The sequence below is a fragment of the Mus musculus genome, chromosome 1 (assembly GCF_000001635.26).
Source record: "Mus musculus strain C57BL/6J chromosome 1, GRCm38.p6 C57BL/6J".
Lineage (NCBI taxonomy): Eukaryota > Metazoa > Chordata > Mammalia > Rodentia > Muridae > Mus > Mus musculus.
The window spans coordinates 175,990,040-176,017,994 of record NC_000067.6 but is presented as its reverse complement, the minus strand read 5'-3'; the positions used below and the strand labels follow the sequence as shown (position 1 = coordinate 176,017,994).

At 41.6% G+C, this 27,955-nt stretch overlaps 1 protein-coding gene across 15 annotated transcripts in view; it reads left to right on the top strand.

The window, feature by feature from the left end:
- The window catches only part of Pld5 (phospholipase D family, member 5), a 319,212-nt gene that overhangs the window by 263,518 nt on the left and 27,739 nt on the right, over nt 1-27,955 (top strand). For all 15 annotated transcript variants that reach the window (XM_006496897.4, XM_030254909.1, XM_006496900.4 and 12 more), the window contains one exon: nt 23,946-24,143. In XM_006496897.4, the coding sequence (XP_006496960.1) occupies nt 23,946-24,143 (198 nt within the window). The remainder of the gene's footprint in view (nt 1-23,945; nt 24,144-27,955) is intronic.

Below are 27,955 nucleotides of genomic sequence, written 5' to 3'. Positions count from 1 at the left end.
TCCATACTTATTCACTACAGCTAAAGCTATGAACTCAGCCTAGATGCCCATCAGTGGACGAGTGGATGGATAATTTTAAGCAGACAGTATGTACATGAGTTATTATTCAGTCATAGAAAAAGAAATCCTAGGCTGATGAGATGGCTCAGCAGTTAAGAGCACTGACTGCTCTTCCGAAGGTCCTGAGTTCAAATCACAGCAAACATACGATGGCTCATAACCATCTGTAATGAGATCTGATGCCCTCTTCTGGTATGTCTAAAGACAGCTACAGTGTACTTATAAATAAATCTCTGGGATGCAGTGAGCGGGGCATGAACAAGCAGAGGTCCTGAGTTCAATTCCCAGCAACCACATGATGTCTTCCAACCATCTGTATAGCTACAGTGTACTCATATACATAAAATAAATAAGTAAATCTAAAGGAGAGAAAGAAAGAAAGAAAGAAAGAAAGAAAGAAAGAAAGAAAGAAAAAGAAAGAGAGAGAGAGAGGGAGGGAGGGAGGGAGGGAGGGAGGGAGGGAGGGAGAGAGAAAGGAAGGAAGGAAGGAAGGAAGGAAGGAAGGAAGGAAGGAAGGAAGGAAGGAAGGGCAGGCTTTCATGTTTAGCAACATGGATGGAACTGGAAGCCTTCAGGTGAAATGCGCCAGTCACAAAAAGACAAAGATCAGGAGCTCTCATTATTCATGGAAAGGATCCTTGGCCTGAAAAGAAGAGATGGGGAGAAGTAGGTGTGAGACTGAGGGGCGGGAGGACTTGACAGGGAAAGAGGCAGATAAAGGGCAACAGATCAGAAAGGAGGAATTAGTTCTGGTTTTCTATAGCACAGAAAGGTTACAACAATCGACGATGTGTTACAAAATGGCAGGAAAAAGAAGGCACAGAAAGCCAGACACACAAAAATAACTCCCCCATTTGATTTATTATGGATTCTATGCATGTGCCAAGTCTCCATAATGCTCATAACTAGGTACAAATGCTTTCTCTATTTAAAATAAAAACCGTAGTAGCTAACGAGGTAGAAGATGATTTGGTGAGTAAATTCAGTAGCTTTCCTGATATATTCTCTTTTAACTATCTTGGAGTTTAGGGAGCCTGATTTCAACGCATGCTTCCATGCCAAAGACAAAAACAGTTACTTGTGTGGTCCGTGCCAAAGGCCATTATGCTTTGGTTTTCATTTGTCCTTCGATCGCGTACCTAAGTTCAGGAAGGACCTATGGGTGGCTTGTTGTTTTCTGGATGTTTTCTTCCACTTGTGAGGGTTTGAAAGACATTTCTACACAACCTGTATTTCATGTCTTGCTAGATGCTAGGACCTGTTAGTTCTCTTCAAGGCCACGTACAGATGCTATTTACCTGGATAACGTTGTGAATAGGCTTTTCTTAATTTTCCATAAAGAAAAGCTACATCTTGAGGTAGAGGAAACACCCCCTGCAAAAGGTCAATGAAACCTCAAGTTAGTGTGAGCACTGCATCCTGTCGCTACTGCTGGGCCAGGCAGCTTCCACCGCAGTCCCTTGTTTTTTCTTGTAGAAAAGCCAAGCAAGGTCTCTGCTTTCACTCTCTCACCAGAAAGAGGGCTTTTACTGCCTTGTAAGTGAAAAGGGAATGAGAAGAGAGGGGTGGGTAGAAATGTCATCGGGGGGCAGGGGTCTTCCCCTGGCATTGTCTTCCTTTAGGGAGAATGGCTTCTTCTGCCTGGAAAGGAGTGATAGATTTCCTGTGAAGCCTGGGTGGATAGTGGCAGGTGGGACAACAGTGGGACCCGCTGTCTGTGCCAGGCTAGAAACAGAATGTGCCCTTTAGTCAGAGCAGTGGGAAACCCATAAAAGAAAAGGACCAAAAAGATTTACAAGTGGGGTTTAAATGTGCAGAAATTAATCACATATAATCCGAGGGCAGAGGTGTTAGGCAGCTGTACAGAAAGCTGCAGAAGTTGTTGGAGGCTCAAGTGAGACTTAGGAGGGGCTTCCAATGTGTGCTCGGACTCTGAAGGCTGCAACGTGAAAAGACTCCTTCAGGTACAGGAGAGGTGGGAGTTCCCCTATAGTTACAGCCCTCACAAAGGCCCAGCACCTCTGACTAATGAATGCGCCCAACTGAGCATTAACTTCTACACTTAAGAAAAACATTGTGCTTAAGAAAAACATTTTTCTAATTTTCAGTTCTATTCAGTGTTGTGTTGTGTGGGTGTGTGTGCCCCATGGCATGCAAAGCTGTCAGAGGACTTTATGAAGTCAGCTCTCTTCTCTCCCCTTTCTGTGGGTTCCAGCTTTGGGTTGTGCAGCAAATGCTCTACCCACTGAGCCATCTTGCCAGCCCTAAAAGAGACATTTCTGAAACTCCGTTTCCTCACCTTCTCGTGCATCTTTCTCTAGCTTTAAATTCCATTGCCAATGAAATAGCCATACCATGGATATTCACACATTGATTGTTCAGTATTTGCAAGATTATCGGTGAACTGAGACACTGGCCATGCCTCAAGAATAATACTGGTGAGCGTTCTTGAAGCTCTAAAACATACCCGCAACATACTGGATATCCTAGTGGGGGTTTCTATTTCTATGACAAAACACCATGACCAAAAAGGTTATTTGCTTTATGCTTTCACATCACTGTTCATCGTCGAAGGAAGTCAGGACAGGAACTCAAACTGGGCTGGAACCTAGAGGCAGGAGTTGATGCAGGGGCTGTGGAAGGGTGCTGCTTTCTGGCTTGCTCCTTCTGGCTTGCTCAGCCTGCTTTCCTATGGAACCCAGGACCCCTAGTCCAGGGATAGCACCACCCACAAGCTGCCCCCTCCGCATCAATCACTAATTTAAAAAATTATTTAAAACCTTACAGCTGAATCTTACGCTGTCATTTTCTCAATTGAGGTTCCTTCCTTTCAGATAACTCTAGCTTGTGGCAAGCTGAAAGAAATCAAGCCAGCACACTGGAGAAACACTGTGGAGCCTTATAGCTCCATTTGCATAAAGTATAGAGACCGCCACAGTTTTAATATCCATTGGGGCTAATAGAGCAGCATTTTAAAATACCTCTTTTTGGAAAGAGAGGGCGGATTAGAGAGACATCTCAGTGGTTAAGAGCACTGGCTACTCTTCCAGAGGACTCAGGTTCATTTCCAGTACCTACATGGTGTCTCACAACCATCCATAACCCTAGTCAAGAAGGATTTGCTGCCCTTTTCTGGGGTCCTTGGGCACCAGGCATGCATGTGGCTACACAGGTGCCCAGACAGACATATGTACACAGTTCATAACCATGAGCATTCAAACAAACAAACAAAAAACAAATAACAACAACAACAAAAGACTTTCCATATATATCACACATAACTGCATGCATTTCCACCTCTACTTTCAGATACAAAATCAATGCTGAGACTCCCTTGTCCACTAGCATGTAACTCAGTGCTGTCGTTGTTTGTGTCTTGTTTATGCAGCCATATTGTTACAGTATCGTGGATGGAGCTTCTTTGTCCTATTTAGGAAACACAGTCACACAGGAAACTTCCTATTCCTCTGGCTCTTACAATCCTTCCACTCCCTCCATGGTATTCCCTGTACCTTAGACACAGTCACTGGCAATACCAAGATCTTGATCCTAAGAGGGAACTGAACGTTTGCTGGGAATCTTCAAACAGAAGCACATTGATATTCTGTGTAATTGCAAGAGGCTCTTCCTGGGGCAGGTTTGTTCTTTCTTTTTAATACATTCAAGTTGTCCACAGAACCAAGCAAAACCAAATAGCTTAGCCTCAGAAATAATAGACACTGGCTTCCTAGGGGTCCCAGACTAGACGGTTTCCTTTGTATGTCAGCTTTCTCAGTTACAGACTGACAATTCTTCTATTGACCTGCTCCATAGGTAATGGCTGTAGTCTTGCCTAGTAGCTTTTCAGCTGACAAATTAGTGACCTGCTGAGGGTGAACAATTGATGAAGGGTGACAATGGAAAGGCACTTTAGCTGCTACTACACTCAGCAAAAAGCTTCAATTTATTCAGAGGAGAAAGAGCTGCTCCTCCCTATTGAGTCTAAACAAAGGCTCTGCTTTTTCTCTTCCCGTTCCTTCCTTCCAGGATGGGGATGTCAGCCTTGGGAAATTATAATTGGAAATCCAGTTTTGTTTAAAGACTTAAAGAAGACTTCAACTTCCAATCCAACTTGTTACTTGAATAAATGTCATCTTGATGAAGATTATTTTGCTTAAAAAGTATGCCAAGTAGGGAAGTAGGAAGATGGTTCAGCAAGAGGAGTGTTAGCTGTGTAAACACATACATGAAAGCTGGGAGGGGCTATGCATGTGCCTTGTAATTCTGATGCGTTCAATGGGCTTCCTGGCTGCAAGAAACCTGAGGTCTTTCTCTTGACTAAAGCATGGAACTGACAGTGTAATCAGTCACTACAGGACAAAGAAACATGACACAGGCACTGAGCTAGCTGAAGAAGTCACCTCTTTCTGTAGGTACCAATAACTCAGTATTGTTTCTAAAGGTTTCATAAAAGCCATTTTGTCTCCCCAAACGACCAAAGCACTTCTGTATTGCCAGAAGATACAGAACCCGACCCCAAGTTTCTCCATGGATGGACCTCACCAGGTATCAGGAAAGTTACTGTCCAGACTAACATTGAGGCTGCTCATCACGTGAATGTGGACTGTGTGGAAGCCTTGCTTATCGTATGAGTGTGAGTGTGAGTATGAGTATCGTATGTTCAGAAACAGCAGCTGCAAAAATAAAATAATGCATAAAATACCTGGGTCCTTCTCCCCTGGCTGTTCTTAGACTACTAGGGAAGGGGACTGTGCCCTTAGGGGATTGGTAGAAATAAAATTTACGTTGTGGGGATGGAACTCCAAACCTTCTGGGAGGTAGGGAAAGAGATAACTGCCAGTCATAGAGCCATGGTAGGAGGTAGAGAGGTATGCTTGGAAACCATCTACCTCTGAGAATCATACACACAGTGACTGAGAGGAAAGCTTCCCAGAAAAGTAAGTTGATTTCTACCAAGAGCTAGGAGGGGTTTTCTTGTTAGAAAGGGGGAAAGCATGTGGAGAATGGAACTGAGAACCAGTGTGAAGCAGAGACTGGAATCGGAACTGAGAGCTAGTGCAAAGCAGAGACGGGGATTGCAGAGGAGGCACTGATGTCACCCCCTTTTGCAAGCCATGCTCACCCCAAGGCAATCAGTGCAGGAATATGAAGCTCCTGATTGGCTCACTTTTTCCTCACTCAGTAATTAAGTGCCTGTCATCTACAAGCATTAAAGTTGTTTGTCTCCATCTGTGCTATCTCATGCAAGACAACCAGCTTTCTTGAAAGAAAAAAAAAAAATGTCTAAGCTATACAACATAAAAGCATGTTTTTTACAAAGACACAGCAATCCAAAGAACCACAGCCATACATGAAATAGGTATCGCCACATTCAGATTAAAGAATTAAAAGAACTATGGCCAATATATCAATAAAGTTATCAGAAGAAGTAAGTCCATGCTGGGACAGACAGACAATTTTGTGAGAGAGGTGAATTATGTAGAAATTTTAAGTGAAAGTTCTAGATCCCAAAAGTAGACAGACAACAAAGAAATGGGTCAACTAGGCTCATCAGGCCACTGGACATAACTGAAGAAAGAATCAGAGAACTAGACCATTGGTCAGTAGAAACTACTCAAGCTGAAGGGACGAAGGAAAAAAAAAATCCTAAAAGCTAAAGGGGTCAGAGTCCAAATGCTGAACCATGTCAAAGACTGGACCTTTGGTTGAATTATCAAAAAGAGAGAGGAAAAAAAAACTAGACAGAAAAAAAAAATGTCTAAAGAACTAAAAGGCTTCCCAAATTGTCAGACACAGGGAAGCATGCCTCCAGGAAGTGAGACCATGGGGGCATTTGCAATGCAAAGGGAAATGGCCATTCATCACCTTCTCAGGCTGCTGGAGATAAAGAGGGCTTATGTAAACAGGAAGAAGACCGTTAACACATCTATGACAATGATTTTAACAATTTAGATGAAGTAGAGTGTCTTGAAAGCCACTAGCTATCAAAGTCCAATTAAGAAAAAAAAAAAAAATGACCAGAATACCATTACTTTGTCTTCTAAAGGAATTGAATCAAAGATAAATAATTCATATCACAAAAATGCCAGCTGCAGATGGCTTCACCTGAATATTCTATTAAATATTTAAGGATGAAACAGAAGCAATTTTGCATAAACTCTTCCACAGCATGGAAGAAGAAAGAACTTGCCAACCTCTTTCATGATGCCAGCAGCTCCCAGATACTGGCATTAGACAGATAGCTGATCAGGAAGACCAGTTATCAACACAGATGTGAAGGTTCCAACAACCCAAAAGTAGATCAAATGCAACCATATATTAAAAGATAATATACTGTGATCAAGTAGCATTGATCCCAGAAATTCAAAGTCACTTTAGCATTTAAAATCTGATCAGAATAATATATCTGAATGCTTAAAAAGCATTATAAAATTATCATCAAAAGGGGTACAGATAATACCTTTTAAAGAGATTTCTATTACTATGCACATATGTGGATGATGTATGTGATGGGCATGACATAGTGTGTGTGTGTGTAAGTCAAAAGATAACTATGTAGGGCCAGTTCTCTCTTCCTATCTTTATGTAGGTTTTAGAGATTGAACTCTGCTCAGTAGGTTTGCTGGCAAGTGTCCTTACCCACTGAGCCAACTCAATAGCCCCAGACAAGAACTTGGACAACATTCTGTAGCCATTCAGGATGCTCTTAGAAATAGAACTAAAAGTCCAGTGTGTTGATCTACCCAAAGGCTTATCTACCAAAAACCCACAGGGAACATCATGTTTAATGATGAAAGACAAGTTGCTTCCCCACTGAGGTCAACAACCAGCCAAAGATGTCTACTGGACCAATCCTGCCACACCCAGGGCAGAGAGGCAAGAAGAGAAAACAAAAGCACATGAGTAAGAAAGATGAGATGAAACTCTATGTAAAATAGAAGTATATCTACATAAGGGGTCCAGAAGAAGCTAAAAACTAGTTGCTACCTATAAGTTTAGAATTTCTATAATATAAAGGCAACATACAGATTTAGTGTTTCTACAAAGAGAAATGTATTTTTAAAACTTTATTGTAAGTAGCTTTCAAATAAAAAACGTTATACAGTGAGATCCACCAGATCCAAAGCTTACACATCTCAGTGGACTTCTATTCAGTTAGAACAGACATTCTGAAGCTATGCAAACTCACCTTTGAGTTTACTCTTTACTATCAATTATATTTTTATATACTTATCCACTACAAAGGACCCAAAACATCAATGACAGTTACAACAAGAAAAACAATCAGCTTTATGTCCTCTCTCGTAAATACCTGCCCATGTCTGGACTTCATCCTTATCACTTAAATGACCCTTTCTTGTTTTCCCTTTTATAGGCCACTGTACTCACATGTATATTTGTGTGTGTATGTGTGTATATATGCACACATGTATATATATATACACATATGTATGTGTGTGTATAATAGGCTACTATCTGCATATAAAGAACATGTGACTTATTTCTTTCTGAGGTTATATGACCTTGCTTAATGTTATATGTCTAAGTCCATGTAAATTTCATGGTTTCACATTTCTTTAGAGCTGAATAGTATTTCATTTTATGTCTTATAGATGTGCTATGTGGTGATTTGAATGAAAATGGCCCTCATAGGCATTATCTCAAAGGACTGGGGCATGTGGTCTTGTTGGAAGAAGTGTAGCTTTGTTGGAGGGAGTGTGTCACTAAGGGATGGACTTTGAGGTTTTAAATACTCAAACCAGGGCCAGTGTCTCTTTCTTCCAGCTACCTGCCAATCTAAATGTATAGCTCTTAGCTCTTTCTTTAGCACTATGTCTAGCCTACATACCACCATGCTTCCCACCATGATATATGAACCAAGTGTCTAAACCTGTAAGCCAGCCCCAACTAAATATTTTTCTTTATAATAGTGGCTATGGTCATGGGTCAAATTTTCATTATCCATTTATCTGTTTTTAGACAATTAAGGTTGGTGTCATTTCTTTGCTTCATGAATAGAGCAGCAATACACATGGGGATGCAGACATTTCTGTAGTAGGTTGTAGAGCTCTCTGGGTATGTACATTTTTATATTCAATGTCTCTGTATAAAGATGCCAGTGTTCGGTGGAGAGATGGCTCAGCGCCTAACAGCACTGACTGCTTAGCAATTGAAAACACTTGTTACCCTTGCAGAGGACCTGGGTTCAATTCTCAGTACCCACATGGTGGCTTACAACCATCTACAACTCCAGTTCCAAAGGACTTGATACTCTCTTTTGACCTCTGTGGGTACCAGACACACATATGGTACATGGAACTCTCATACACATAAAATTAAATAAAAAAAAATTTAATGGAGGGATTGGAGAGATTGTTCAGTAGTTGAAAAGCTAGCTATTCAATCAAAAAAACTGGAGTTCAGATCCCTGAACCCATGTAATGCTGGGTGTGTCAGGAAGCCTACCTGTAATTTTCATCTTAGAAGTAGAAACAAGGGGTTCCCAGAGCAAGCTATTTAATGATACTAGCCATGTCAGCTCTGGGTTTAAGTGAGAAATCCTACCTCAGAGAATAAGGTAAAAGAATGATTGAGGAAGACCTTTGACATCAACATTGTGTCTTCACACACACCCACACACACACACATACACACACACACCCACACACACACACACACACACACACTCATACATACACATAAATTCATAAATACACATGCCCACACATATGTGAACATGCAAACATACATGTATACGTGCAGTACATACTAAAAAAAGGAAGTACATTAAACGGAGTAATGGGCTTCAGGGTTAGAAAATAGTGTAGTTGCAATATTACTCTAACATCTCTTTCCTCAGTCTACTCTTCAGCTTCAATACAATTCAAATCCAAATCTAATCATCACTGTCATAGAAACGGACAGTTGTATTCTCAAATGTATTCAGAAAGACCAGAAAATGAGAATAGATGAAACAGTTTTGAGACAGAGCAATGGCAGAAGGCTTATAGGACTTGATATTCTGACCTACTTTCAGCTAGCACATTCAGACTGTCATTCTAGCCAGACAGTGGGCATGTAGATGAATAAGACAGAGAATTCAAAAATAGACCTACAGAGGTATGGCTAATTTCTTTTTAACATAAGCATAAAACAACTGACAATCAATAACTAGCAATACTGCTGTAGGAACTGGGTGTCTGTGGGCTGGAGAGGTGACTTGGTGGTTCCGAGCTCTTGCTGCTCTTTCATGGTCAGAGTTTGGCTCCTAGCACCCACATCAGGTGGATTGAAATCCCTTGTAAAACCAGCTCCCTGGGAGTCATCTCCCTCTTCTGGCCTCTACAGACACTGCAACCACAGGCACAACCCCTAACCTTACTCTGTACTGACAAACATGCACATACATAGAATTTTAAAAATATTTTAAATTGGACGTCCATAAACAAACTTAAAACAGATTCAGACTTCATACCTTATAAAAGAAACAACTCAAATGGGATGTAGACCTAAACACAAGGACTAAAACTATGAAAAAAATTCCAGAAGAAAATATAGAAATATTTATAGCTAAATGAGAGAGAACTTTTTCTAAAAATATACAAAGCAGTATCTATGAAGGAAAAATGGCTCAAGTGGAATTGATTAAAACCAAGAGCATTTGGTATAAACTGCTTTTAAGATGAAAATATAAACACATACCCATAAAGAGTTTGTTCCCAGAGGATGCGAGAGTTGGAACATGAATGAAACCCTTAACATTCGTTAAGAAAAAAAACAATCTGCTTTTTAAAATGTGAAAAATATATGAGCAGCCACTTCCTGCATGGACGGTAAGGAACTCACAACATATGCCATCAATCACCAAAGAAATGTAAATTATGATCACAGTGCAGCACCATGACCTGGACATACCTAAAATAAGACAAAAAAAAATAAAGTTAAAAATATCAAATATCAGCCAGACATCAAGCAACTTAAACTAATGGATTACAAAATGAAAAAAAAAAAGACACTTTGGTAATTTTGTATAACGTTAAGCATATATTTACTATATGATTCAACAGTCCAGTGGCAAACGAAACCAAAAATCTATATCCTCATCTCACCCACCCCCCAAAATATTTACAAGAATGTGGGAGAAGCAAAGTGTTCCTGTGCTCAGCATGGTGAATAGATCTCAATGCCTCATGCTAAGCTGAAGAAACCATGTTCTAAGGATGTGCTCTGCCACCCGGCACTTTGGCACGCTTGCGAATGTTAAGCCTAGGGTACACAAAACCACATGAATGATTATCCATATCTGGGGTACAAAGAGGCCTGGGGTGGAAGGTTCCGGTGGTGGCGCTAATTTGTTTCTTGATAGCTGTAGCAGTTTCATGGGGAAGGTGAATTCTATAATATATAAATTGCACCACAATATAAATAGAAAATAATTTCCTTAATGCCTGTGGTTTTATAAATGTGTTGGCTTTTAAAACTGTCACTGGGAGCTGAAGAGACATCTCAGCAGTTAACAGCACTTGCTGCTCATTCAGGGGACCAAGATTTGGTTCCCAGTACCCACATGGCAACTCATAGAAATTTGTGACTCTAGTTCCAAGGGATTTAATGCCCTCTTCTGGTCTCTGATGGCACCAGCTTTGCACATGGTGCCATCATGCACATACATCCAGACTAACATACACATAAAATAAAAAATAAAGATTTTTCAAATAAATAAACACTGTCATCAAAGTGAATATATTTTCATATATTAGCAGTCTGGTGGTACAGAGCACTCTAGTAATTCCAAATATTCTTGAACAAGCAAGCACAGAGGTTCCACTGGGTCCTGAGTCCCTGTGGAGGTTTAACAAAATTCATGTTAGGTGTTTATCCTAGTGTCCAAGGCCCAGTTCTGACTCAGAGCACAGACAGCGCTCTAGCCTCTGTGGTCCTACAAACTGGAGCCCACAATTCACCAGACACCCTCTGTGTCAACCTCTGCTCATGATCTTTCTGATCCCTTTGGGGTGCATCTTCCCAACTATCTTTTGAATCTTTAGTTGTAGTTTCAAGATCATTTCAGATCTCTGCTTCTCCACACATCCACTTCAGCAGTGATCTGCCAGTCGAGCTTGTAGCTATTTCAGTCCCAGAGCATTTTGAAAAGGCCTGGAACTCTCTCCTTAAAGCCATGTAGGTGCACACTTCACTGCTGAGCCCCACACTTGGACCAGGGCTTGTAAACCCATCCTAATCTGGTAGAATTCCCCAACATCAAATTCTGCAGAAGAATGGTGGTATCTTTTACACTGCTTATTCAATTCTCTTTTGTCTCATCATTCTTTATTTATTATATGTGAGTACACTATAGCTCTCTTCAGACACTCCAGAAGAGGGTGTCAGATCTCATTACGGATGGTTGTGAGCCACCATGTGGTTACTGGGATTTGAATTGAGGACCTTGGGAAGAGCAGTCAGTGCTCTTAACCACTGAGTCATCTTTCCAACTTCTCTCATCACTCTTCGGGTGTGCTTTTCTTCCTACTTACCATCACTGACTGCTTCACACATCCAGCCACTCCTGTGTATTCGCTTACACATCAGAGATGTCAGCTTATCCTATGTGCCTAACTTAGGGCCTCACACATCAGAGATGTCAAATTTTTAATTGTTGAATTGAATTGATTTACAAACCCTGAACACCATGCTATGAGCTGATTAAGCAGCTGCCAGCTTTCTATACAAAAGGCATTACTAATAAGATTAGGAAATTATTTTGTTGTTACATATGACAACACACCTTCCTGGTAATGTTTGATTGCCAAACTGTTTCCTTTGATATAACTACCCTTAGGCCTTTGTTCATTTGAATTATTGATGACAGCTATGTTTTAGTAATTCCCAACCTTGTAAAGAAGGGAATAATACAGCTTCCATTATCAGTCCAAATAAGTAGTTTGAAATCGGCAACATGGCATTTGCCATCTCCTTTCTGGGCATCCAACAGGCCTTGTCCTCATTGACTCTTTCCCTGATATCTGGTCTCTCTGGGGTTGCAATGTTTGTTTTTGAAGGTGTTTCCAGGCTGGGCCCAAGGCCCTGGATTCTGTTGCTGTCGCAGTCACGCTAGAGTTCGACACTCTATATGATGGTTCTAACATTCAGAATTCTGCGTGTTCAAACCTTGTTGGGCTGGCTGATGGATAACGCTCAGACTTTTCTTTCTATTAGATTCTTTAATGCATTCCCACTGTGTACGCTTGCTAATGTACTTCCTAGTAAGAAGCCTCTAAGACCCGGATGTTGTTGTTTGATTTAAAGACAATGTTGGTCCTGTTCATGGGGAAGCACGATTTTGTTATTTGCTGTTTGCTGTAAGCTTTCCTGCTCCTATCTATGTATCCCTTTCATAGCTTCTGAAAGCCACTGTCAGCAGCTTTTGGACTGTGTCTCCTGGCTCCTTTCAAGATGGATCCATTGTGACTCTTAAGAGGATTCCATCTTGGGAGCTGCAAAATTGATTCTGAAAACTTTGTACCCGTGAAGTTCCTACAAGATAAGATTCTGAGATTTTGGTTACTTGAGAGTTTCAGTACTTCCTCCAACATTGCTGTCTCAAGATCAAGAGATGGACACGGCAGGACAACTGGCCCACCACAGGGTCACAAACCTTTTGCCACAATCTCACCTGGCCCTGCTTTGGCTGCTTTATGGAGATGAAGCTTTAGGGACATGGATCTAGAATCAGACAAGGATATCGTCCTGGTCAATTGTGTTTTCAAAGTCTAACCTGCGGTTTCTCTCTAAGGGTACAATTTCAGTTTATTTGGCACAGCCATGTCCACTGGAAATGGTGAAAGCCATGAAGCCTGCAGCTCTTTGACCCAGCTCCAGTAATCCCCGTCATTCTGTCTCTCACTTTTAGGTTTTAGTCTCTGTGTGTTGCATTTTTGGAGACTTTCTGCGTTGTCATTCATTTTATGTCTTTTCCTGAGAAAATTATGTCTGTGTCTTTTTAGGAAAGACCTAAACTTACTATCCCTTCTGCTTTTAGGGAAATAACTTTATTTAGCCTTATTTGGAAGCCTTTCTTATGCCCTGGAGACCATAATAAGCACAGACAAGCACAAAGAAGTTAGGGATATTTAGTTGAGGCTATGATCCCAGGGATCTTTTGGGGTATCTGCCCCTACACAAACTGAAACAGTATAATTGGAACAGTGTAACCTTAGAGATGGTTGACAAACTCTGACTGGCCAGGATTCATCTTCAGACAGGTCATAGATTTAAGGCCTCTTTTTATAATATGTATAGAGGTTTCTGAAAATATAGTTTAAACATAGGGGATCATATAGGGTACACCCCAGAGAAATAGAACTCAGTAAATAAGGTAGATTGACTAAGATAACTTCCTACTTAATAATGTAGATGATGAAAGGATACAAGCAGGAATTAGGTTTAGTATTTGCTATTCCTAAAAGACTGGCTCAGATATTTTCTATTTGTCTGAAGCACTACAAATGCTGCTGGCCTAAAAGCAGGCTGTCATATAATAAATGTGTTTGCTTTGGTGGAAACATTCTTTAGATTTTTTTTGAATTGGAGTTATAGGGCTGGTAATAAAAATAATTTTTTTTTCTATTTGTACTTTCTAATTGTGACTGAACTTGTAATCCTGGACCTGTAATGAAAAATCAAAAGCATGTCCAGAAACAAAATGATGTAATCTACACTTCTTGGGTAGTCTGTTCTTGTTCTGTGACACCTGCAAAAATAAAGAAGCAAACTGATTGCTGGTCAGTCAGAGCTGCAAGACTCCCCTGACCTCTGCTCCTGACTCCTCATCTCCTCTCAGGAACTGTGTCAACTGCCGGGGCTACTCCCTGGCATTTATTAATCAATATTGGAATGTGTTAGTCAATGTTCCATTCAGATCATTGTGCAGGAAGTGGTAGCAAGTACTAAGAATGAAAATGGAAGTTGATTGGAATGTTCATACCAGCTTCCAACTTGTAAGCGTAACTACACAAGAGAAAATGTAGCTGAGAGTGTTGGACCCAGAGACTGGAACTTTAAAGATGCCAAAAATATCATTCTAATTTCACGAGCTCTATGACATTTTTTTAATGCCTCTAAGAATCAGATACTGGTGGACAGATGTCCTTTTGTTGTTGGTAAGGTCAAAACGGAAAATGTAGTTTAAGATATGCTCTGTGTGTGATCAAACCTGGGCCTCCTTCCACTCCCCTATCATTGACTTCTCCAAAATTAAAGGAATGTACCATCCATAAATCTGTGGGTTGTTTCTATATAAAATCTCATTTCTGTGCAGGTTCAAGATATCCAGAGGCTAGGCTGCTGGGCTAAGGGGAAAAAACCAGGGAGCTGCCTGCTAAGCTCATTACCAGTCTCACTAGATGGCCTCACTCTGCCCTCCACAGGAAGAGGAATGAGGGGTAATGAGAAGGTAGAAGTTATAGTTCTCAATACTTCCAAGGAAGTGGAAGCCCTTAATCTTTGGACCAAAGCAAGCCTTGGGTAAGGTGGGATAGTGAGGAGAGGAGAGCACGGGTGTGAGAATCTGGATAGAGACCCTGATGACCAGGTTACCTTGGGAGACTGTAGGTGAAGATTCAGTCATGATTCACCATTCTGTATTTTAGACAACCTTATTAGCTATTTTTATGTGAATGGCTCATCATGCTATAATCTGCAGCCTCTTTCTCTCAATTTCCCTTAGGAAGCTTCCCTGGATATTCTGTTTATCAGCTTGCAAGAGTGATAACGTGAGATGTGGAAAATATCAAATCAGGTGAATTTGCCTCTTGGAACTAGGAAGAGAGAGAAGGGCAGTGCCACAGCAGGGCACAGAGGGTTCTCTGTGAGTAATATACGCAAGTGCAGCAGGTCATTGCGTGTCTGACAGAAGACTATGGATTTACTGAAGAGTGTGGAGGTGATGGAAGCAAGGAGCCAGCTGTTAGCCAGCCAGCATGATCTCTTCTGATTCCTGTTTGCTTAAAAGGATGGTGGATCGGGGAGAGAAGGAGAAAGATGATAGCAAATGCTTATTATTTTATGTGCAAGACTTCAACCTGTACACACACACACACACACACACACACACACACACACACACACAGGTAGATAGATACATACTGTGGTGGTTCAAATGATATATTCCTTCCCACACAGACTTAGGCAGTTGATAAATCTATTTGGGGAGGGATAAGGGACATAGTCTTGATAGAGGAAGTATGTCACTAGGGGGCAAGCTTTGAGAGCTAAAAGATTCACCCAGTTCCCAGTTTGCTCTCCACTTCCTGCTGGCAGTTCCAGATCTGACTGCTCGGCTCCACTCACCATGCCTGCCTGATGCCTCAATTCCCTCACTGTGAGAATGAGAGTGATAGACTCTTATCCCTGTAGAATCACAAACCCAAATAAACCCTTTCTTTTATAAGCTGTCTTGATCATGGTGTTTTATCACAGAAATGGAAAAGTAGCTAATACCTATATGTATATGCATATTTATGGATATGTATACATGAATATATGGTCAAGCATATATTTGTTTTGTTTTTTAAATTAAAATATAATTACATGATTTCCCCCTCCCTCTCATACCTCATTCCTCCAATTTCTCCCATGTTCCTCCCCTGCTTCTTTTCGAATGATTTCATTATTAGTGTGTGTGTGTGTGTGTGTGTGTGTGTGTGGTGTTGTGTGTGTGTGTGTTATGCCCATTCAGTGCTGTTTGTATGATAATTTTTCAGGATTGACCACTTGGGATCAGATAATTATTTGGGGTGCTCCTTTCTGGCAAAAGCTAATACTTCCCTAGCAGATTTTGAGTTCCCTATAGCTCTTTCTCGGGGAATAGGATCCTCGAAATTTCCCTCAAGCACGTTGCCCAGTCAGCTGGGTTCCCGCTGTTCAGGTCTTCTTTAAGTGACCATACTGCTGAGATTTCATGGGTGTAGCTCCTTTGCCATACACAGAAGACTCAATCTTACAGGACACTTCCTCTGGCTCTTTTCAATCTTACCAGCCCCTCTTCCACAATGTCCCTCCGGAGCGAGCATTAGAAGTAAGGGGAGTGTTGTGGATGCATTGACTGGGGCTGGACACCCCACAGTCAATGAATTTCAACAGTTATGGCTTTCTGTGGCCGTCTCCATCTGCAAGAAGAAGCTTCATTGTTGAGGGATGAGAGCCATGCTTGTCTGTGGCTATAAGGATACGAATTTACAATACCGTTGGGAATTGTACCAGGAAGTAGCAGGAAGAGGTTCTCTTTTGAGATGTATAGCTCCACTAGCCACGTATGGTTAGTTGGGTTTCCGGGACCAGACATGATTTCCCTCCTGTCCAACTGGCCTTAAGGCCAATTAGAAAGCCGTTGGTTGTTTGCCTGTCTCTTCCATTAGTTCTACTCCTTCAGGCAGGCTCTGTTAGTCCATTTGGCAGACATAAAAAATAGGCAGACATAGAAAATAGTGACTTGGGCTGGTGAGATGGCTCAGTGGGTAAGAGCACCCGACAGCTCTTCCGAAGGTCCGAAGTTCAAATCCCAGCAACCACATGGTGGCTCACAACCATCCGTAATGAGATCTGACTCCCTCTTCTGGAGGGTCTGAAGACAGCTACAGTGTACTTACATGTAATAAATAAATAAATAAATCTTAAACAGAAAATAGTGACTTAAATGGTACCAGCTACCTACTTGGGAGTAAGAGACCAGGACAGTAGGTGTGTTTCTGTACAGGAAGCTGTCTTAGAGCTCTCAAGGTGCTATTATTTATTCTTTTATCACAGGTACCAAAGAGTTCACCTTCAAGGTTGAAATAAAATGAAGCTAGACCTCGCAGTGATTAACTTTTCTGCAGTAACTCAAAATATTAATCAGCAGCTAACTGGGTACCTGGAAGCTGTCCACACTTGCAGAATCTTTTGTCTTTGTCAGGAATTAAAAAAAAATACTTGCTTACATTTTTATAAAATTATGAAAACAACAGCCTGGACGTGAGCCGATGATAAATTGAGCTATAGTTTGGCTAGTTGCAGTAATTAGTCTGAAGTGCAGCCGACAATGAGGCTAATGCCTCTCTACTCCCTGTGATGTTGACAAGAGCATCCATCAGATGCCCGCCCTGGCTCCTGTGCTGCAGACCCTTCCAGCCTGATTGATGCTAAGCTTCTACTGGTGTCCTACTGACAAGGAATCTCTTCACTCTGATCCCTGCCGTCCACCAATCCTAAGGAAACAGTAAATAGAAATGGGTTTTAGCTATGCATGGACAAAGGCAGGGGGATCACTGTTTATCCAAGGTCAGCCTGGTCTACATAACAGCTTCTAGGCCAGCCAAGGCTACATTGTGAAACCCTATTTCAAACAGATAAAAGGTAAACAACAACAACAAAAAAAGATTTAGTGTGCTATCATGTTTCTCCTAATTTTTACTTAATTTTGAGATGCAGAACACCTGATCAGACAAAAGGAGGACATGGAAATCAACAGAGAACTTGGCCTTCACCTACATTTGATCTCTTCAGACATCAGTTTCCTTACACTTGAGGTTGATGTCACGAGAAGTTTAAGAAAGCACATATGTTCATGATAGTCAAGTTGCAGATCAGGCTAGGTATCCACCAGCAGCTCAACAGGTGAAAAAATTTGGAATAAATGCACAACACAATATTATGTGACGGCAAGGGAGAACAAAGGTGGGGCCATTTCCATGAAGTCAAATGCAACAGATCCTGACAGTTCATGACCTGCATCACTCAGGAAAACAAATGTCATGCTTTTGCACATTGTAGATCTTTTGTTTTCTGAGGATCTATGAAACCATATGATGTATAAGATGTGAAAAGACCAGTGAGATGGCCTGCCCTAAGTGAACGGTGATAACAAGATAGAGAGATATGGAAGGGCAGGACAGTAAATGTGGTCCAAGTACATGACAGACTTATGTGAAAATGTCTCTGGAAAACTCATCCTTGTGTGTGCCAGAATAAAAGGATGCCTACTAAAGAAAATGACTTTAAACTACAGTTGTGGGAGACATTTGCAGAGTCCCCACAACACAGTGACCAATGCATGCTGCTTCAGTGACCAAGAAGCTGGTTGAGAGGAGGTCCTAGATCCTATGAAACCCAAATGCCCTTCACCAAGCCTCTTACTCCAGCGCCCCAGTGCAAACAAGAAGGAGAAACATTAGGATAAATTGTATTAGGCAAAATAAGCACTATATTGCAGCATATTGATTGTACAGAGTGGTCACCTGAGGCCTTGGGCCCCTCTTAGCACCATAGAATAGTTTGCCCATTTCTTGGAAATGAAAGAAAAATGACTTCATCCCCCCAGAATACCCCTCTTGCAAGAGTAAGCTGCAGGTAAGCCGTCAGCTTTTTCAAGATGGTTTATTGAACAGCTGCACCACCCATCAAGCAACAACTGTATTAATCAGCTGAATGCCTCAACTGTAAAGTCAGGCCAGCCAGCAGGATGTGTGCTGAGGTTGAATTGGGTGGAGCATCAGGCACAGGCAGTCTCTGGCAGGAAAAATTGGTCTTGCTGCCAATTTTAACAATTAAATATGGCTACCACCAATCTACTACACCTTTAGATTTGTTTTCTCTCATTTACATATGTTGAAATTTACCAGAGTGAATTCACGTAGAGAATTTATGCAGAGTTTGCTTTCTGTATTAAAAAAATCTGCAAGACAAAAAGCCAGTTTCAACACTACATCTTCAACAGCAATCTCAAGCCAATATGTATTTTAGGGTTAGAATATGAATGGTTCTCCACAATGTTTGAACAATTACTTCCAGGATGGTGACACTATCTTCAGAGGTTGTGGAGCCTCTTGAACAAGAGGCCTAGCTATCATATATATGGCCACAGGGACCATAAGCAGCCTAGATCTAACCTCAGCTTCTTCATCTGTGGAGATGTGAGAAAGGTGGGTTACAGAAGCCCTCAACCCTGGACCAAGCTAATCCCAGTTATGGATCTTTCCCTACCACAGTTGACCATTTCCCCATAGACTAGAGCCCAGATAATCCCTACTCCCTTGATTTACTGCCCATCAGGTATTTGGCCCCAGCAATGAAAAAAATATTGCAATATATAATAACTAGAAATGTGCTTATGCCTCTCGAGTTTTATTCTCTGCATCTTGAGCAAGTGGGGCTGTGCTTTCCGTTGTGCCTTCAGATCCTACAGTTGTCAGAAAGACCCAGGATAGAGTGGATCTAGGCAGAGCAAACAAGAGCTCCAGAAACACCCCATAGTTCATACAACAGGGGGAAGGGGATGCCGAGGCTTTGCTTAAACTTAGTCATTGAAATAAAGAAGCCACAGTAAGAGAAACTCTAGAAGGAAAAGAAGACAGTGTGCCCGCTTGTATCTTCACAGTGAGCATCAGGTGAGGAGAGTCGGGGGGCTAAGAATGTTTAAAAATCTCACTTCCCTCCACTTGATCATATCTAATGGGACAAATATCACGCACAATTTTGGTGCCATGAAATAAACGCATTTATCTCATGCTCCTAATGTAATGTCCCCATTTTCCTTTGAAGACTCACCGGATACCCAGATTAAAATGGGTGGTGGCACACATTTCATGACAAACTCTATCACAGAAAGGGGACAGAAATATCTCAAGAGCACTATTTGGTTTTATGTGCCAGCAGGCAAGACCCTTCTGAAGACACGGGGCACTTCTCTGTGCTTGTCACGGGCATCACTACTGCTTTCACTTGTTCACTACCCCTGGAGGAGCTCGACACTACTGCCAAACAACTTGACACTTTAACTAAAGTGATCCTGAATACCCAGCACTTTGTCCAGAAGTAACTTGTCGAGCACTGCACACTCTGCTGCTGCACTGGCCTGTGACATGGATGTAGGGACCAGGTAGTGCCACTGCCCTCAGCCAAAGGCCAACAGGAATAGGGAGGCAGCCAGCCTTTGGGAGGTTTGTGAGGCATCTCGGTAAAGGGGTTCTAGGATGTGTTATGGTTTGGGGATTTCTGTTGGGTGGTTTGGGGAAGTGCTTGAGGAAGCTTTGTTCATGATTGGATGCTGGTGGGAGGGGATGGAGATTCTATGATTGGAAGTCTTTGTAAGTTTCATCTAACTGTAGAAAATAAGCCAGTGAGCCGGCTTGGTTGAGGGATGTTTGGTCATTTTCATGGCTTGAATGATGTTCACATTTGCATGTGTAAGTGGTGTGTGTGTGTGTATGTCTGTGTGTGTTCAGTTATGATTACTCAGTCTTGCTTTTAGCTCGCTTCATCCATGAATGCACACAAAGTGACCTTGTTTGAGACAATGTTCTATTGTTAATATTAGAATTAATATTAGAATATTAGACATATTCTAATGTCAATACTGTTTGACAGCAAGCTGAGGGCTCGGACCAGATGCCAGAAACACAAAGGCCTGGCTGTGGATGGCATGCCAGCCGGTCCTCGGGTGTCACGGTGGCTTTTCTCTTTCTCAGTGAGGGCTTGTCTACAGTCACACAGCTAATGAACTGAGGGGCCACGATGCTAAAACAGTTCTTCCTTGTCCCTGAGTTAACTCACATGGTGGTGATCCAAGCTTATGAAAACGTCATTTTATCTGCCTGATTTCCCAGGAGAGTCCCTCTGAGCTTCTCAGCAGAATCCATGGAGAGATGTGCATTCAGTCTGGAGAGCACTGCTGTCTGCTGATCTCAGTGAGACCCCAAGCCTAATTAACTTACCTAATTTCAGTGGCAACTGGGTTCCCTCCCTTTTCCCCATCTCTAATGGAGACTGGGCTTTTGCTCACCTAATCACACCAATATGAGGAAACACAGCTAATTGATGATCTCCAGTGAGGCTCATTTTTAGTGTATCATGATTTTATGATACATGTTATTTCTCTTCTGTGCGTGCAGAGATGGGAACTGTGCCAGCTTCAGGACCGGCTAACAGTAGCTGGTCAGAAATTGTCTATTGTGTGCATGTCTGGCCCTTGAAATAACTGTCAGTCTGAAAAGCAAACAAGCCCTGTTCTAACCAGATGCTGATCCTGAGACGTGAATTTAACTGAACAGTCTTCACAGTGCAGGCACCCAGGAATAACAAAGCTGAAGACGGTCATAGAGAGACCACCTGGTGAAGCTAGCCTGAGACTCATCTGGAGACTTCCACAAGCCTGACGTTCAATCATCATTAAGAAAGTCTGGCCTTCGATGGGTCAGTGAGCCATCTCTCCTCTGCCAAAGCTCCCAACACCTATAACAAGGTGGTGGTGTAGAGCCTAACACAGGGTGTGTTTTTTAAGTCATGGACTGAATGGAGCAGATGGTGTCCTCGGTGAATGTATCTTGTAGACACATAAAGCATGCTACTTACACACTCAGTTAGACACACCAATGATTGTCTCTGAGGACACTGCAGACGGTTAACTTGCCACGAGAAATATTTAAGAGTTAATGTGAGGTGCTGGAGAGCAGTCTCAGCAGCCAAAAGGTCTTACTGCTCCTGAGTAGGTTTGGTTTCCAACACCCCCATAATGGTTCCCAAGCATCTGTAACTCCAGCTCCCAGAGAGCTGATGGCCTCTTATGGCCTCTGCATGAAATGTATGCAGATGATGCTCATGAAACTCACAAAAGAACACAAGTATAAAATCAGAAGATTTTGCTTTTTAACAAAGGGGTTGCTTTGGCCTGAGATGGCTCCGTGGTTAAGAGTGCATGCTGATCTTGCAGAGAACCTGAATAGGTTCCCAGCACCTATGCCAGAGAGGCTCACAACTGCTTATAACTTTAGCTCCAGGAGATCTGATATCTTCTAGACTCCTCAGGCATCTGCACTCATAAACACATGCCCACATGCAGACATACACATACACAAATAATTTTTTTAAAAAGTTAAAACTGTTACTAAGGGTTGTTTCTGTAAATCTCTGAGACCAGGAAACACATGTGAACATGAAAATTGCCCTGTCAGACATTGCCAAAACCTGAGGATTGAACCACCTGATTTCAGCTGCCCATGTTTTCCACCTCCTCTCCATGTTATAGCCAAAGGAAAATCCCCAAATCACAGCTTGACAATATCCCTCTCCTTGTTATCTGCCTCCCCAGGGTCTTTAGTAAAAACACCAAACTGCTCCTCCCAGCCCAGAAGTTCCTGGGTCCCAACATCCTTATCCTCTAGTTCTGCCCCTGTTGCCTAGAAACAGATGTCTGCACACTTAGAGCTGCATATCCGTTCTGCTCTTCCTTCTTAGCTCTAGCCACTCAGCTCTGATTAGATGCCCAGTGCAATCGGTGTCTTTGTATATTCCTGAGCCACCTGCCCACTTAAACCTTTCATTTTCTAAACCTTAATGTATCTGTTCCTCTGACTGTAATACTCAATACTGAAGAAATACTGCTACAAACACAGGCAAGAACATGTTCAAGGATGTTCGTTTTGTTTTGTTTTGTTTTGTTTTGTTTTGTTTTGTTTGCACTAGCAAGAAAATAGAGAGAAGTCCTTGAGCTGGTTAAATAATCTCCATATATCAATTTGTGGTTGTTGTGGACCTAGAAAAATGAAGACAAGTCAGAACAGATGAACATAGAAAGGCTCCAATAGTGTGCTATACTGGGATCCCTAGCGGTCAATGGCATACATATCCCTACACTGTGGACAGTCTCTCCTAGAGAAAGGGTTAGATAGGCAGGGAATTTCATATTCCTGGGCTGTGGCTCCTCAGTAGCTCAGGACTCCCAAACAACCCTTAGCTGGGAGCTGAAGTTATGTAAAGCAGGCACAGCCTGCTCTTTTCCAGTCAAACTTTTACATGTTACTTTGAATAAATCAGATACAATGAAAAGTTTTCACAGGGTACTGTAGACTCAGAAAAAGCCACTGCAGTCTTTGTACATCTACCCACCACTCACAAAACCTGTAGTCCGATCATTAACTTGCCACTGATTCATTCTCTGGCTTGTAATTTTACTTAACTGTTTGGATTTCCTTTTCCTTCTCTTACACTGAAGAAATGGGAACAAAGAATGACCTCCGCGGACTCTACGGTACAGGGTGATAGTCTACTACCATCAAGGGTGTGTGATTTTAGTGAGAGTAGCAAGTGCCATACTTTTATTTTCCAAAGTAATTTATTTTATCACGTTTAATTTTTAACAGTGCAGCCTTTGCCTCCCTCCTGGTACCCCCTTCCATAGTTCCTCATCCCATTCCTCCTTCCCTCCTGTCTCCAAGAGGATGTATGCCTACCCCACTCCCAGACCCCCATCAGGCCTCTCTGGAGTCAGAGGTTAGGCGCCTCTTCTCCCATTGAGACTTTTTAATGATGGTAAGCACTGTTCTTATGTATACTAGCCAGTCTGTCATAGCAACTGCAGCTATGCAGTAAACATGATCACCTCCACTTTATGGAAGAAGACACTGAGGTCCAGAGATGAAGTATATTACCCTAAAATCACAGCTCTATAGAGCTGAGGCCAATTTCTAGGCAACTTGGCTCCAGAATCGGTGATGATAACCACTCTGTGATGTTGCAATGGAGGGCCATTGTCTTGCTGCTTAATTGTTCATTTTAAAAATGGTGTTGAAGGGAAAAATATGAAAAGCCAAATATTAAAACTGTAGCTGGTAAAATTGTCTCTGTAAAAGGCCAAATGCAAAAAGGGAGGAAAAGTTCTATTCCTGTACATGAACATTTTAGGATACATTTCTTCTATGTGCTATAATGTGGTTCTATCTACATACTTCCGTGTAACAAAAAAAATGCATAAAGAGATGTCTCTGCTACAGCATTCTTATGAATTTTTTTCCTCTGAAAAATAACAGCATCAATTGCATCCCACGTTGATGCTCTCGATTTTAATTTCACAGATGAAAGAACTCGGTGTCATCTTCTACAACTGCAGCTGCCTGGTCCTAGATTTACAAAGGATATTCGCTTTATATAGCTCATTAAAATTCAAGAGCAGAGTACCTCAGACCTGGTCCAAGAGACTCTATGGAGTCTATGACAATGAGAAGAAGCTTCAGCTCCAATTGAACGAAACCAAGTCACAGGCCTTTGTGTCGGTGAGTCTTGCTCCTTCGCTGCTACATTCCCCAACTTTTGTCCTCCAAAGGCTGTGTCTACTGGCCTCTCTGACTCCTTCAGGCTCCCTCACATCCCAACCTCATAGCCTATTTCTTTCTGTCTTCTCCAGTTAGTGCTGCCTATGGGTAAGATCGTTATTGGCTAGAGGAAGGGCAGCATACCAAAGGCCTTTAAGGAAAACTGACCCTTCCTCCCCTGGACACCACGAACTGCCAATAGCCTCAGCTAAGGGTGGTGCCTTGTAAACCCTGCCCCCATCATGGAATGTTGACTGGTGGGTCAATCATGCATGTCTTACAGATAACCACAATTGTAACGTGAGTTCATAAGTACAATAGCGCTGTCACATCCGGAAGATACTATTGCTTGACAGACCCCACTGACCTCTGGCTCTTAAAATATTTCTGCACTTTCTTTTGTAACTTTCCTGAGCTTATGGAGGTGGGGTGATAAAGAAGACACTAAAAACTTCCGGTGGCACAAAATCCATGACATAGGAAACACCATGGAGGCCCGAGCTTCCTGGGCTGATGGATACCAAAGCTGATAAGCCCTTTATCCGTGATTTCCAGATGTATCTAACAGTAGATCCCTGGTAAGACAAATCTGAGGTAACCCAATATGTAAAACAGACAAAGCCAGTACTGATGCTTAGAGCAGGCCAGCACAAAGCCACCCCTTATGTCTGAGGCTTCTCTGACTTTGGTGAAGACTAACACCGTATCCTCACACCCCTGCCCCAACAACCCCACTACCCATCTGGTCACGCTGTCACTAGGAACTGGGAATGTGTATATAATGTGTATATCTGGGCCTCCAACCCTGGTCTCCAAATTCTAGAACAACTAAGAATTAGCTAGGGAGCATTTTACAGTGCAAATTTATAGGCCCCCCAAAGTCACCCTGGATCTGACCCACAGAATCTAGGGTGGGGCTTCACCAGTCTGACCTGGGTCATAATCTCATGCTTAGCAAGTATTCTCTAGACCAGGTTCCCAAGTGACTGTTGTTCTCTGTCCCTGTAGAGATACCAGGATGCTCATGCCAAGGACTCTTATGTACCCAAGAGCATTTACCTGAGAGTAGAAAACGACATCCTCTTTACCTTTTCAAATTAAAGTACACATGACCTGAATATACAAAAGACACTACAAGATGGTCAAGAGAAGGTTGAAGTTGTTTGTCTAAAATAAAAAATATCACATAAATGTGAAGAACAGAAAATGGATATGAAGGATTTGAACGGAGCAGTGAGACTTTTTTTTGTCTTCAAAAAGTTTTAATTTCTTAGTAGAAACCATCACCACCACCATCTTTTTTTCCTTTATCTTTATTAGATATTTTCTTTATTTACATTTCAAATGTTATCCCCTTCCCTAGTTTCCCCTCTAAAAAATCCCTATCCCTTCCTCCACCTACACCCCTTGCTCACCAACCCACCCAGTCCTGCTTCCTGGACCTGGCATTCCCCTATACTGGGGCCTAGAACCTTCTCCTCCCATTGATGACCGACTAGGCCATCCTCTGCTATATATGCAGCTAGAGCCACAAGTCCCTCCAGGTGTTTTCTTGGATTGGTGGTTTCGTCCCAGGGAGCTCTGGGGGTACTGGTTAATTCATATTGTTGCTCCTCCTAGGAGGCTGCAAACCCCTTCAGTTCCTTGAATACTTTCTCTAGACCCTTCATTGGGGACCCTGTGCTCCATCTAATGAATGACTGTGAGCATCCATATCTGTATTAGTCAGGCACTTACAGAGCCTCTCAGGAGACAAGTATATCAGGCTCCTGTCAGCAAGCTCTTATTGGCATCCACAATACTGTTTGGGTTTGGTGGTTGTTTATGGGATGGATCCCCAGGAGGGGCAGTTTCTGGATGGTCATTCCTTCATTCTCTGCTCCAAACATTGTCTCTGTAACTCCTAAAAGCAGTAGCAAGTAGAAGCACTACATAGAGCCTTTTAGAAGAAGCACTTCCACTGCACCTAAGAATAACAATAGTACCAGAAGGCTGAGTGAATTCCCATTGTACAGAAGCAGCAATGGGGGACAAGGTGACAGGATTCCTCAAGCAAGGGATCCAGAAAACTAGATGAGAGGCAACAAGAAATAAATTAACAAATGAGCAATGCTTTGGGCAATCGTGTAGCTTGAATTTAAGGGGTGAATCTTAGAGATAAGCAAGGTCTCAAAATACAACAAACTAACTAAAAACAAACCAAAAGACCTTGCCATTTCAAAGGGTTTAACTAAAGGCCCAGGGCAATCTGTGGTAGCTATAGCAAGGTTAGATCTTCATTGTCTAACAAAATCATCTCCCTCTAAATTAAAAAGGACTGAGGTATAGGGGAAGAAAAGAGTCCCTCTTCCCAAATATGTTTAAGTTTTATATAAAACTGACAATAGCCAGTACACTTGTATACAGTTTAGATATATGTGTGTGCATACATATGTATTTGTATATGTGTATACACATGCATAAATAAACCTAGTTTTGAGTAAATATCAAGTCTTACCTCTATTTAAAAAAAAATCTCAGGAAAGTCTTACCATAATAACTGGGCTCCTTGCTCTCACCCTGGTGTTTACCAAAACTTTGTAATTATTTGTTTATGATGATTTCCCCATAATTCTGTAAGGCTTTGAAAATTACATATCCTCTTTATAATTGATATTTCCAGGATCCAACTCAGTGCTTTGAAAGCAGCAATCAATCAATCAGTCAATCAGCAAATAAATAAATATTAGGTTGACTTTATTGGTAGTGATATTAGTGGAAAGTTCCAGAACATATATAGCTTTTTCAGTAATTGCCAAGCAAATGTTAAAGCAAACTAATTTAAGTTCAATATATTTGTTGTAAAAAAAAAAAAAACCTTAAAATAGTACTTCATATTTTTGGAAGCTGGCAGTCCCAAAACTAAGTTGAACACATGCAGAAAATATCTGAAGATTTGAAGAATTCTCAGCCCTAAAATTACAGTTTTGATCATTGCTAGATCACCACAATTAAATATCAATTTCCAGTTATGATATAGAGTTTTGATCATTCATAACTTAGCTCAGTTAAATACAAATTTTCAGTTAGAATATAGATAGGGATTATTTTTCATTTTCTCTTGAACCACAAATTGATTCTTGGTTAGAATTACCTAAATGACTTCTAGTGACTGGGTTCCAGATAATTGTAATTATCGCATATCTGAAGTCAGAAGGTGGAAATGAGTGATTGTATAATTTATGTCTTGTAGATTTCTTCTCACAGACCTTAATGTATTTGAAAAAATTACATTTGCTTTCTAGAACAGAGCTTAGTTTGTTCGCAGTCTGCTTATATTGATCTGGGTGTGAGGTAGGCTCCATTTCTTGTTCTTTCTCTATTCAAATGCTCATCTGTCATAGAGACTGGGCTGTACTCCTGAGAGGAAGACACTCAGAAGAACTTACATCTGTCATGGGAAAAAATACGCCATATTCCTTCTTAAAGCTTCCACTTTACTTTAATACTTACACTTTAGCATCTTTATTGAAATACAAGTTAGTTGCCATGAACTTATTCCTTTTAGAGTTCCATGAGCTTTGGTGTGCCCACAAGCTCTGTAGTCATCAACACTCTCAAATTTCAGAATGCTTTCTTCACCATAAGGGAACCCCTATAATCATAAGCAACTACATCCTGTTTTCCCCTCCCTCGGCCTCGGAAAGCTCTAACCCAGACCTTCATGTATGTACCCTCCCTGGGGGATTTTTATCTAAATACAACCGTATTACAAAATGTCTTTTGTGACTTTT